Genomic DNA, 12,551 nt, shown 5'->3' with positions numbered 1-12,551 from the left:
GTTAATTTTCGCTTAGTTTTACTGAACAAATTTCCTTGAATTGATTAAATTGTTAAATGTCAAAAAATATTGGTCGTTGTGCAGTAACATTTTTATGATTTTATTTTTACTTAGTTTTTCAGTATTTGATTTTTCATGCGATTTATATTGCACCTTATATTTATAAAAAATACATTTAAAAATAAAATTTTATTTAAAGGCTTTATACCTTGTCAATATTGTTAATCCACGATTTTTGTGATATTTTTAGTAAAATAATATTTATTAGTTGTAGCTACCATTTATTCAGAAATAAACTATGATTGTTTTCACGAGAAATAGCCATTTTTTATTTGTAATTAGACTTATTTGTTTCAACCTATAGGGGGAATTTATTTATAAATATACACTAAAAGGAGTGTTCGCGAAAAATGAAAGGGGGTATAGGCTTATTGCGATAAAAAAAACGATTTTGATCGCTACTAATCTTACTTCTATATGTTGCGTCTATAAGGAGAAAATTGTTAAAAACGACTAATACCGAAGAACGTAGTGTCCATACAAAATCAGAAAGATGCAACATTCAACTCGGATCGTAAACAAATCAATTTAATTCCACACAAATCATTCAGATATTACAAACAGTAGTCATCGATTATTTTTCGACGCATTCGTATATAGTTAATATTTCATAATATTTTTGATTTTGTTTTTTAAAATAATTTTCGCTGTCGCTGGATTTTCGAACATTCCTGGAAAATATGAAAATGTCGTCTTCATTATCAAAAATCCTCGAAACAAATATGAAAAATCAACTATTTACGAATGCGTCGAAAAATAATCGATAACTATTGTTTGTAATATCGGAATGATTTGTTTGGAATTAAATTGATTTGTTTACGATCCGAGTTGAATGTTGCATCTTTCTGAATCTAACGTTCATTACAGAAAATTTTCCTTTAGTATTTTATAATATTTATTCACAAATGTCAGTTTCCATTATTACTTCTTCAGAGGAATTGTAATTAACACTTAGGACACTAAAAATCCATTGGAGGGATGGTAATTAACACTTAGAACTATCCCTCCGGTAGAGTAATTAGTATTAAATCACAATTGTGCATTCCCTCCGGTGGCCTCCGCTCCAGCGGAGCTGAGACCCAATGTGCTGCAAACTTCAATCTCTCCTTAAAAATACGTATTTTTACGCAGAGGTGAAACATATAAATTCCAAATATTAAGAAATGTTAAGATTTTTTTCAAACCTAAATGTACGTATAGGAAAAACCGAAATATTCCAGATGGTTACGAAAATATGTATGTCATACGTATATGGAAACTACGTATTTTTACGTATTCCAAACCTTAAAATATCTTGATAAAAAAGAACAACTTGGATCGTTTAGAGAAATGAAAAACGATCTTAATTCTTAAGAGAACTTCAAATAACGGTCGTTTTTACTGAACGACCGATTTTTTCATGCAAACTTTAAAAAGACTAACGCTTTTTACTGAACGATTCTTAAGTGAGAAAACGAACGAAATATGTGGATAATTAACGATAAATTTGAGAACGAACAAATAATTTTTTAAAACTATTGAAAAAAGGAACGAAATGGGTCGTTCACGAATGATGAAAGATCGAAATGAAAAAAAAACGTCACCATCTCTAAGTGCAAGCCATGTCAAATTAAAGAAAATTGCACTTTAGATTTTCATAACTAACTCCACATTTGGCGTATAATAAAATCTAGATATCACTTAGTCACACCAGGAGTTCGGTATTATTTTGGACTGGGACGTACGTTCTGAGAACAAAAATACAGGGTGTCCCACGAAACATGACAGTAGCAAGACGACTTGAATGACATCTTTGATCTTGGTATTTATTTGTGAACTTGAACATTTATAATTCTTGAAACAATAACTAAAAAATTCTCCTTGTCCTAGCATTTCCAAAATGTTGTTTGCCTTTTATGTGCTATCATATTACCGGAGATATTAAGAATTTTGTTTAAATTTCAATTTTGTTGAATAAACCCAAAATTGTCGAAATCCGTACGAAAGTCTTCATACTCGGGTAATATTAAAAGTACTTAAGAGGTATAGCACAGTTTAGAAATGACAGGACTATGGATATTTTGTGGATTATTATTTCTAGAATTCTACTTCTAAAATTAGGTTGACAAACGAATGCAGTAAATTACATCCAAATTCAACGACGACGTTCAAGCCGTCTTGCTACTGTCATGTTTCGTGCAGGAACACACTGTATACTTGGACAAATTCAATTTCTTAATATTTTTGTTATTCTAAAATAAATATTTATTTACTCTACTATTTGATTATCACAGCAAATATATTCATTTTTACATTCAGTAAATACTTATCTATATATAGATTTGGCTTGTCTGTCTGTTTGTCTGTTTGTTTGTATCCAATAAACGTCAAAACGGCTGAACCGAACGGCTCAATTTTTTTGTGGGACATCACGTGACCACAGGGAAGGTTTATGAATGATAAAAATAAAAAACTGTGTTTTAAAGGTTTTTAATTTTGTTAAATAATTTAAATTCTTAAAAATCCGCGAATTTTTTTTTAAATCCGCAAAAATGTTTTCTTCATTGTTTTAAAATGTAAACAAAAAGAACATGTTCACAATTTAAAAAGAAGATGGGCACGAAGCGCCCTAATTCATAAAACTAAATTCAGTCCATTTAATCTTAATCTTATCTATAAATTCCTACGCTTGACTTAAATTATGAATTTGGAAAAGATACAATTCATATTTGGTGAATTTCTGCATGGGTACTGGGTAGGAAGGAATAAAACCACAGTCATGTCTTTGAAAGATGAAAATACGTTCAAAACTGTAATCTATCTTCTCTAGGTCGGTTTTATAACTTTTCTTGCCAAAGTTACTTCAACTGTGTCCCCCATCTGTTCCAATCTAAAAATATAAAATATTTACTATTCCCCCATTTGTTCCAATCTAATATATAAAAGATTTAATGTCTCTATCTGTTAAAATGTAGATGTCTAGAGCAACAAAAAGTATTTGTGAGTTAGGTAAAATGAAAAACCAAAATAAATGAAATGATTTTAGAAGTGTTCCAATCAACTAACTAGTCGTTATGGTTTCTGTGTTTCTAAATTAAAGTTAGCTGAGTAAGTGGCATGATTTAAAAGAATTTTAAAACATTTCTAATGAATTCCCCTGTATCTACCTGCTGAGAATTGCTAAGGCATTCCTATTCAGACAATCTTCTTCTTGAATTGTTATCAGTAGATCACCTTCCCTTAGTTCACCAATACTTTCACTAAACAGTAAACAGTCATTAATCAATATACTTACTAAACAGTAAACAGTCCCTTAGTTCACCAATATATTCACTAAATATATATATGTAATTGTATAGTCATTTTTATTAATATGAATATTGTTAACTTGTGGCCTAATAAATGATTTGATTTGATTTGATTTGATTTGATAAACAGTAAACAGTCCCATAGTTCACCAATATATTCAATAAACAGTAAAAAGTCCCTTAGTTCATCAATATATTCGCTAAACAGTAAACAGTCCCATAGTTCACCAATATATTCAATAAACAGTAAACAGTCCCATAGTTCACCAATATATTCACTAAACAGTAACCAGTCCCTTAGTTCACCAATATATTCGCTAAACAGCAAACAGTCCCTTAGGTCATCAATACATTCACTAAACAGTAAATATTCCCTTAGTTCACCAATATATTCGCTAAACAGTAAACAGTCCCTTAGTTCACCAATATAATCGCTAAACAGTAAACATTCCCATAGTTCACTAATATATTCGCTAAACAGTAAACATTCCCTTAGTTCACCAATATATTCACTAAACAATAAACATTCCCATAGTTCATCAATATATTCACTAAACAGTAAACAGTCCCTTAGTTCATCAATATATTCACTAAACAATAAACATTCCCATAGTTCATCAATATATTCACTAAAGAGTAAACATTACCATAGTTCACCAATATATTTACTAAACAGTATACAGTCCCTTAGTTCACCAATATATTCACTAAACAGTAAATAGTCCCTTAGTTAAACAGTATACAGTCCCTTAGTTCACCAATATATTCACTAAACAGTAAATAGTCCCTTAGTTCACCAATATATTCACTAAACAGTAAATAGTCCCTTAGTTTACAAACATTTTCACTAAACAGTCCCTTAGCTCCCAATACTACAATTGTCTTAATAACTATGTCATATTTTTCAACTTGTTTATCTTTGAAACCTTATTTTGTAGTCCTTTCACTTTGATATTTGAAACTATAAATTCTGATAGATAAAAATGTCAAAGTTTGAAATATCAAAGGTGTACACCATTAGGTTTCAATGATTTAGGTATTTGAAAATGAAAAATCGGTTCCTTTTTCGTGGATTTTTAATTGTTTTTCAAAAATTTACAAGAAAATTAATTTGTTGTGAGTAAGGTACGATTACGATCCTAATTATTCCTAAAATCGGAATGAATCGTGTATTTTTGAATAGTTGTGATCAATTCCATTTAAAGTTTAACCTGATATAGACACCAAAGTCGTTGATGCAATCATCCTGTAAATATAACAATTTACAGTGAGAACAAGAAAACTCTGGAATACGAAGACGACTTTTAAACTCAAGTTATGATTGTAAGTCCAATGAACATGAGATGAGACACAGCAAACCTTAAGTGTGTACTTAGTATGTGATTTTTAAGCTACTTGTAGTAAAACTATTTGCTGTAAAACAATATTTAACACACTTAAAAGTCGTCTTCCTATTTCACAGTAATCTGGTTTTCACTGTATGTCACACACACACAGTGTGTACCAATAATATTTCCATCTGAATTCAGAATCGCTTTTTAACCATTAATTAGCTGACAATAAAATTCTATTAATTTTTTTTTAATAAGAAATAATAGTTTCTTTACAGGATTTATTAGTTCAATGATTAACAAACGACAGTGATGTTTCTCATTTCTATTTATATATTGAAAGGGTATTGTTGTGAATCGAGAATGTACCTCATGTACGGAGAGTCAATTTACGTCGACCAACCCTGCAGCGTTGCCCAGGTTACTCGTAATTTCTCCTGCCGTTTACCCGCACTTGGACAATTTTACCGAGAAACTAAATTTTCACTTTAAAAGTCGATTCACTCAACTAAGAATCTCAAAATCAAGCTAAGAAGGTTACCGTGGCTCTCTCGAGTTCCCCAATCAAAATTTGAGGCAAATCGATACAGGGTTTCCTGAGTTATGATCGGACAAACAGACAAACAAGGATTACAACTTTAAATTATTACCTCTATCTCGTAGAAATTCTTGATGGTAGAGTCAAGTAGGATAGATCTAAATACAAAGCTATAAAGTAGAGTCAAGTAGGATATAGATCTAAATACAAAGCTATAAAGTAGAGTCAAGTAGGATGGATTTAAATACAAAGCTATAAAGTAAAGTCAAGTAGGATGGATCTAAATACAAAGCTATAAAGTAAAGTCAAGTAGGATAGATCTAAATACAATGCTATAAAGTAGAGTCAAGTAGGATGGATCTAAATACAAAGCTATAAAGTAGAGTCAAGTAGGATAGATCTAAATACAAAGCTATAAAGTAGAGTCAAGTAGGATGGATCTAAATACAAAGCTATAAAGTAGAGTCAAGTAGGATAGATCTAAATACAGAGCTATAAAGTAGAGTCAAGTAGGATAGATCTAAATACAAAGCTATAAAGTAGAGTCAAGTAGGATAAATCTAAATACAAAGCTATAAAGTAGAGTCAAGTAGGATAGATCTAAATACAAAGCTATAAAGTAGAGTCAAGTAGGATATCTTGAAAAATTAAAAACAATTTTATGTGAAACCAACCATATTTATGCCGCGGCTTTAATTTAAGCCGCGGCTCAAAATATTTAAGTTCTGCCTCAGGCTTCTGAAATAACAACATTTTATTCTATAAAAATATTACCTGTTTATTTTTAAGTTAAGGATATCCATATTCATCAGTTCATCTTCTAAATGCAATATTTAAAAAAGATACGTTTTTTCAACTTTTTAACATGAATGAATTGTATTAAGGAACTGAATCTTTGCCACAAACTCTGATTTTCTAATTCCTATATCTTTGCAACTCATGTCGTAAACCGTGTATATTTCAAACTATAAATACTGCAGTTAGTTTAAAATAATAATAATAGGGTTTAGAAAATTTGAAATTGTTGCAAAGACTTGCACTCAATTTCTTTAGACAAGAATGTTGTTATCATGTTGTAAACGGCTTTAATTTAAACTGTATAATTAATAAGCTGAACTACACTATACGCATTTCTGGAACCGAAATACATCAATCGATCGATGAAAAGGTCGCAGTAACTACCGCTGATTCAAATCCTGAATGAATTTATAACTCTGAATCAGTATTCCAATTTGATCCGGCGGCGCGGCAGCATGGGTACACTGATTTGCTCAAATTCGTAAAATTTAGTTCGTGCAATGTTATAATAAATGAAAACCATTAAATGTCAGTTAAAATTGGATCATAACTTTCTAAAGCTCTTCAGCATTTTAAAAAATTTGAAAAAGAATTTCTGTATTTTTTGCATTTTTCCTAAAGTGAGGTCACTAGTTTCAAGATTCAATGTTTCTCCTCTTTCGTATTCCTAAAAAAAAAAAAAAAAAACCATTTAAATTGATAAAATATTGTAAATCAAAAAGTGGCATTTTTTTGACCTTCCATTTAAATAGTGACGAGCCAGATTCACAAAGGTACCTTTACACCTTTATCTTATCAATAATGTGGAGGATATCGTCGTTTTTCTAGCTTGAAAAACACTAATTAAAATTGTCAATTTTAGATAAGCAAATGATGGATAATTCAGACGAATCTGTTAATGGTACTGTTGTAAATCGGACATGCCACTCCATGAATAGAAAATCATATGAAGTTACATCTGTAGTTTTTTATGGTATAATACATTCTTAAAAAGACTTATTTAATATTCTGATACGAGTCAGGGAAGAAATTAGTATCATTCATTGGAGTACTTTTGGAGACCCCCTTTCATCGGAGACGCGAAAGCCATCTCATCGAAGACCCATAGTTCTTCATATAAAACCCCAAGTTTTGCATCTGAAACCCAACATTTTATTTATCGACCCCAAGTATATCTTCAGACAACCCCAGAATTGCATTGGATACCCCAAGCTTTTCATCGAATTTGGGGGTTTCCAATGAAATATGAGGGCTTCTAATGAAAATATGGGCGGAGTCTTCCAAAAAATTACAGGGGTCTTCAATGATAAGCTTGGGGTCCCCAATAAAAATCTGTAGTCTCCAATGAAAAGTTTGAGTTTACCGATAAAAAGCTTAGGGTCTCGGATGATGAGCTCCAATGAAAATTTCGAGGTTACACATGATAATCTTGGGGTCTCCAACAAAAATCTAGGGTTTCCTATATGAAAAGCTTGGGTCTCCTACTCCAATTATTATCTGGGGGTCTCCGATAAGATGGCTTTGAGGATCTCAGAAAGTGCTCCAATGATGATGATTTCTTCCCGAACTGTCCTGCAAGACACAGAAAGGAAAACCATGAGACCTAATTGACACTTGTCAATTTGAATGCAGTGGACAGACAGTACACCTATGAGAAGTATATTGCTATTATATAAAAATATACGATAGATCAATCAATATCCTTCAAAAATAAATAAATAAAAATATTTCTTGAAGAATTTGAAAGAAAGTTTAGCCCCTGGATAAATTTGTTGAATTAGATAAGAGCTACCATGAGTTATGAAGTCTAGAGTCTAACAAATTAATTGACTAGGAATTTAAAACACCATGTAGATATTCTTAATTTGAATACTTAAACAATTTTAAAATTATACACATTTTATTTCATACAAAAACTGTGTGTTTCTGTTTTTGTCATTTTTACTTTTCCTGATTTAAACTCCCCCCCCCCTCCTCCATCTAAAGAGAGGAATGTCGGATTCACAACGGTGCCCATAAAGGCTTAAAAGCTTTGTATGATAATTTAAGAATAAAGGAGATATTCATGTTTTTAAATTGAAGTCTTTTTCAATTGTTGTTTATTTTAAGATTTGACTTGCGTATTTCAGTTAGTTTAACAGTTAGTTAAACAATGGCGGTGTAATGGTCGAATTAAACACTTTTCAAGTAAAAAAAAAACAACAATATCTTAAACATTTTGTATCAGAAAAAGGTTATGGGTGCCGTTGTTAACTTGAAATATAATCTATAACTGTCCTTTAAGCATTCAATGAAAATAAAATAAGAAATTGAATTCAAATTAAAATCGCAGATTTTAATTTTAAAAAACTAATGGGTTTATTTACCTCGCATGAAAAAGTTTCATGAGTCTGAATTTTATCTGAAAAATGAACTTCAACCCCGGTCTTTTTCTTATTCATTTTCTACCTCTGAAATCTATTTGAGACACACATGTGAGACCCATAAAATTCAGGAACAGAAAGAAGGCATTTAGTATATCTTTAATGTTCGTTTTTTTAGATTAAATATGAAAATCTATTTTTAAGTGAAATGGGTCTTTTTGCATTTGCTTTGTTTTAAATTTTTATTTTTTTGTAAATCCGCAAATAAAAACATGAAAAAACTTAAAATTTTATTCGCTATTATTCCAAACTTTACGAGAAAAGAAAAGAAACGTAAAGAATAGCTATTATCAGAAACATGGGTGTAGATTTTAAGTAATTATTTAGAAGGCAACTTTTTAGTTTTAGTGTTTATGGAAAACTAAAACAGACGATCATTCTTCAGAGCTAGACGACTAACATATTCATGATAGATCGGAATATGATCGGGATCGAAGCAGTTCAATTCAAATATGTAAATTCAAATTTTAGTTATAATTAGAATAATTTCAAAATTTTATCAAAAATTACATTGTAGATGACGGTTTGTGAAATTGCATATCGTTGGAAAAAACTTAGTATTTCTTAGAACAAATTATTAAATCAATCTACAGCCTTTCTCCAAACTTACTGATCCTACGGGGGTAGACGATTATATCAATATAATGAAGACGACTTTCGGATTAAATTTGTAATTTTATCAAGCTTATTAAACAGCATGGATACAAAATAACATTAAAACAAAGAGAAGCTTTCAATTTAAAAAGCTTTTCTTTTATTACTTGTATACTTGTAATGCGAAAAAAGCTTGTTAACTATTAAAACTTGTATAAAAAGTCGTCTTCATTATATTCATATCATCGCCTACCCCCGTACAGTAAGAAAAAGAAAACTGTGTAATATGAAGACGACTTGTAGACCCAAGTTATGATTTAAAATAGCATATTAAACACAAGACACAGCAATTCTGCAGTGAGCACCAACCATTTCACTTTAAAAAGTGATTTTAAAGTTTTAGTAAAAATATTTGCTCTGTAACAGCCTCAAATATCTACAAAAACTTTAATACTGCTTTCATGTCGTCTTCCTATTTCACAGTTTTATGGATCTTTCCAGAGCTGAAAACTTTGGAATGGGATATCCTTAATCCCGATCAGTTAATTAATCTAGAGATTAATAACAAGAGGAATACAAGCATTATTTAATCTCGAGATAAAGAAAGAGAGTGGATAAAGCATGAATCCCGATATCCACCGTTGAAAAGTTCCCAGTATTGGTATGTTTTCTTTACATACAGGATATGTATACACTGATAGTATGCTCAGTTTGATGTGATATCGTAGTAGGCTGTACTCAGGGCATTTTGCCAACAAGCAATGTACGTCATGGGAAAAAATTCTCATAAAAAAGAATATTTTTTTACTCTGTTTAAGGTTTTAGTACGCTGATTGGTGATTATTATAATTCAATGAAGACGACTTGTTTATTTAAGCTTTTTACTGTTAGCAAGCTATTTTTTAATTACAAGGTAATTATGTTTCTGTGTATTCATTCTGTTTTAAATCAACATTTAAAACTAAAGTCGTCTTCATTGTATTGATATTTGCGACAACAACTGTAGTATCCCAGTAACTACAATTGTCTTGGGTTCAATTTTTGCAATACTAAGAAGCCAATCAAGAGTTCAGATTCCAATTATCTTCAAACAACAAAATTGTTCAATGTTTTATCCTAGTCGATTTTAATTTTCTATAAAGAAGGATGAACACATTTTGGAAATCTCACAAGAATCTTTGCCATTGATCCAATATTAAAAAATAAAGACGACTTTCAATTTGTCTCTTATTTCACAAATTTTTTTTTAATTCATTGTAAACAAAACAAAAATTGTTTAATAATGTTCAAAGAAAAAATAGCGACTTAAAAGGACATATTTAAAAGCTAAACTTTTATGTTTAACTAGGGTTTCCAGCGAACAAAAACTTTCGCGAAAAAATGCGAAAATTTTCGTTCGAATTTCGCAAACTTTTTCGCTAAAATGATTGTACCTGCAACAATTAATTGCACAAATATCTGTGAAATTCTATGCACTGAAAACTTAGCATTTGAAGTTTAATTATATCATAATTAATTTCTATTCCTTAACTTAGATAAATGTATGATGAAAAAAATTTTGTTCGCGAAATTTTCGCGAGCGAACGAAATAATGCAAAATTTTATACGAAAATTTCGAAACGATTTACCCTTTACGGTGAAATCCCTACTAACTAAAAATAGCCTAGTCCTAAGATTATGATCATCTTCATCAGAAAGTTAAAGGTTTGATTATGATTAGATATGTAATTTTATTGATTCAGACTGAACGTTACAACTACAAGGAACAAGTATTAACAATAAACATCTGATCACAATTCTAGTATTATATAAATAGGATGGAAACTGTTTCTAAAAGCTGAGTTGATTTCGTCCTAAAATAGGTTTGTTTTTAGAAGACTATTTCATAAAATGATTATTATTTATAAATTTTTGCAAATAGCAGACACTCAGTTATTATTATCAATAGCATAAGTCTATTCCTTCGATTTTACTTCACATTTCTCGAAAAGTAAGGAGTCTGTTTACAAAAGCTCATTCTTTTGTATAATTTACAATCATGTAGTTTTCAGAAGCTTGACAGTCTGTTTCCAAAAGTTGAATTTATTCCTTTTTTTCACATTCTTCAAATAGGATGGACTCTGTTTCCAAAAGCTAACTTTATTACACGATTTCCATTCATACTCTGTTAAGGTAATCTATTTCCAACAGCTGAATTCATTTCAGTATTTACATTCATATATTTTGTTAAGGTAATCTGTTTCCAAAAGCTGAATTTATGATTTTACTTCATATTATGTTAAGGTAGTCCGTTTCCAAAAGTCTGTTATTACAGTATTTCCATTCATATTGTTAAGGTACTCTGTTTCAAAAAGCTGAATTCATTTAATGATCTTCATTCATATTCTGTGAAGGTAGTCTGTTTCCAAAAATTGAATTTATTCCATGATTTCTATTCATATTCTGTACTGGAAAACTGGTTTGAAAACAATATTTATTGCTATTCAGTATTCATATCATTAACCTATAATAATCAATCAATTGTTAATTAAAAGAAAAATATTTTTCTTTTTTAACAAAAAAGGTTTGCTAATTTTTGTTTTCAACATAACTTTTATGATCTGGAGATTTATAGATTTTCAATAGAGGGTTTTTAAAAAATACTTAGAAGTTGATTGGAACTGTATAAAAAACCAATCATCGATGCACCTTCTGCAAATATTGAATTTAAATTCGGTACAATGCAATCGTCTTAGAAGTCTCATTCTTAATTGTGGGTTACCCTGTAAATTGATAAATTGATAAATTGATAAACAGATTGATAAATTTATTAATTAGCTGATTGGTAAATAAATTGATAAATTTATTTATTTAATGGCTTATTGATTAATTGATTGATTGATTGATTGATTCCTATGGTTGAAGAATATTTGAGCAGCTGCCTCTAGTTTATGTACCAAAACCTCAAGTCGACTGTACAGTGCCCTGGCATGTATAGTTCCCATACTGTTCTTCAGATACCTGTACAGTACACAAATACAGAACTGTTATTATGATAGGAATGGGCATCGTTAATGCAAAACAAACGATTTTTCAATTATAAAACGGGAATTCAAGTCCCCGTTACCGGTCACATCGTTCCATAAAATGAATAAATGCTTTGCCGTTGGAAAAATTCTTGAGGAAACCGGAACGATCATAAATAAATGAACGAACATGGAACGAATGGGGTTTGAAAAAAAATTATTTATTAATTTCATTTATTTAAAATGCAAAATCCTTTGTAATTCTAGCTCCAGTTCAAAATTTATAACAATCTGTTATAAGTGTAAATCAGTTTTTTTAACAATATTACACTGATCTAACATGTTATTACACTGATCTAATATGTTGTTACCTATAAAGAAGAAGTGCCTGGTTTCTTGGCAAAATATCCTCCTTAGCTCCTAGCGTGTGTAAATACTCTTCCTAAATAATAATAATAATAATAATAATAATAATAATACAATTAATAATATTAATATTAATAATAATAATAATA

The 12,551-nt window shown here is 30.0% G+C and overlaps 2 protein-coding genes across 3 annotated transcripts in view; both read right to left on the bottom strand.

Annotated features, from left to right (window-relative positions):
- Positions 1-2,638: 2,638 nt before the first annotated feature.
- Positions 2,639-8,575, bottom strand: LOC111709166 (uncharacterized). Of its 2 annotated transcripts, none has more exons than XM_023482775.1 (7): positions 8,381-8,575; positions 6,630-6,681; positions 5,991-6,033; positions 5,329-5,374; positions 4,559-4,593; positions 3,207-3,299; positions 2,639-2,929 (listed from the first exon to the last, which is right to left on the bottom strand). In XM_023482775.1, exons 1-7 carry the CDS (start codon positions 8,453-8,455, stop codon positions 2,866-2,868), a joined length of 408 nt encoding a protein of 135 aa, XP_023338543.1. In that variant the 5' UTR covers positions 8,456-8,575; the 3' UTR covers positions 2,639-2,865. The 2 variants fall into 2 exon arrangements, with proteins under 2 accessions (XP_023338543.1, XP_023338542.1); XM_023482774.1 differs by having other exon boundaries at positions 5,991-6,036; positions 8,381-8,572.
- A 2,166-nt stretch (positions 8,576-10,741) lies between these two features.
- The window catches only part of LOC111709172 (uncharacterized), a 9,050-nt gene continuing 7,240 nt past the window's right edge, over positions 10,742-12,551 (bottom strand). Inside the window, exons 9-11 of the mRNA XM_023482781.1 lie at positions 12,408-12,478; positions 11,924-12,031; positions 10,742-11,534 (exon numbers count right to left, since the gene is read on the bottom strand). Coding sequence (XP_023338549.1) covers positions 11,522-11,534; positions 11,924-12,031; positions 12,408-12,478 — 192 coding nt within the window. The 3' untranslated portion in view covers positions 10,742-11,521. The remainder of the gene's footprint in view (positions 11,535-11,923; positions 12,032-12,407; positions 12,479-12,551) is intronic.

This window comes from Eurytemora carolleeae, unplaced genomic scaffold (genome assembly GCF_000591075.1).
Source record: "Eurytemora carolleeae unplaced genomic scaffold, Eaff_2.0 scaffold878, whole genome shotgun sequence".
Taxonomy (NCBI): Eukaryota; Metazoa; Arthropoda; class Copepoda; order Calanoida; family Temoridae; genus Eurytemora; species Eurytemora carolleeae.
The sequence above is the reverse complement of the archived record's forward strand: the minus strand, read 5'-3'. Positions and strand labels throughout refer to the sequence as shown.

Excerpts from the sequence above, each read along its gene's own strand:
- LOC111709166 (XM_023482774.1), bottom strand. The coding sequence starts at position 8,455 with ATGAATAAGAAAAAGACCGGGGTTGAAGTTCATTTTTCAGATAAAATT. Across the intron at positions 6,682-8,380 it reads ATGAAACTTTTTCATGCGAG|GAATACGAAAGAGGAGAAAC; the intron begins GTAAATAAACCC and ends TTTTTTTTTTAG. Across the intron at positions 3,300-4,558 it reads GACTTTGGTGTCTATATCAG|TGAAAGTATTGGTGAACTAA; the intron begins GTTAAACTTTAA and ends TTTACTGTTTAG.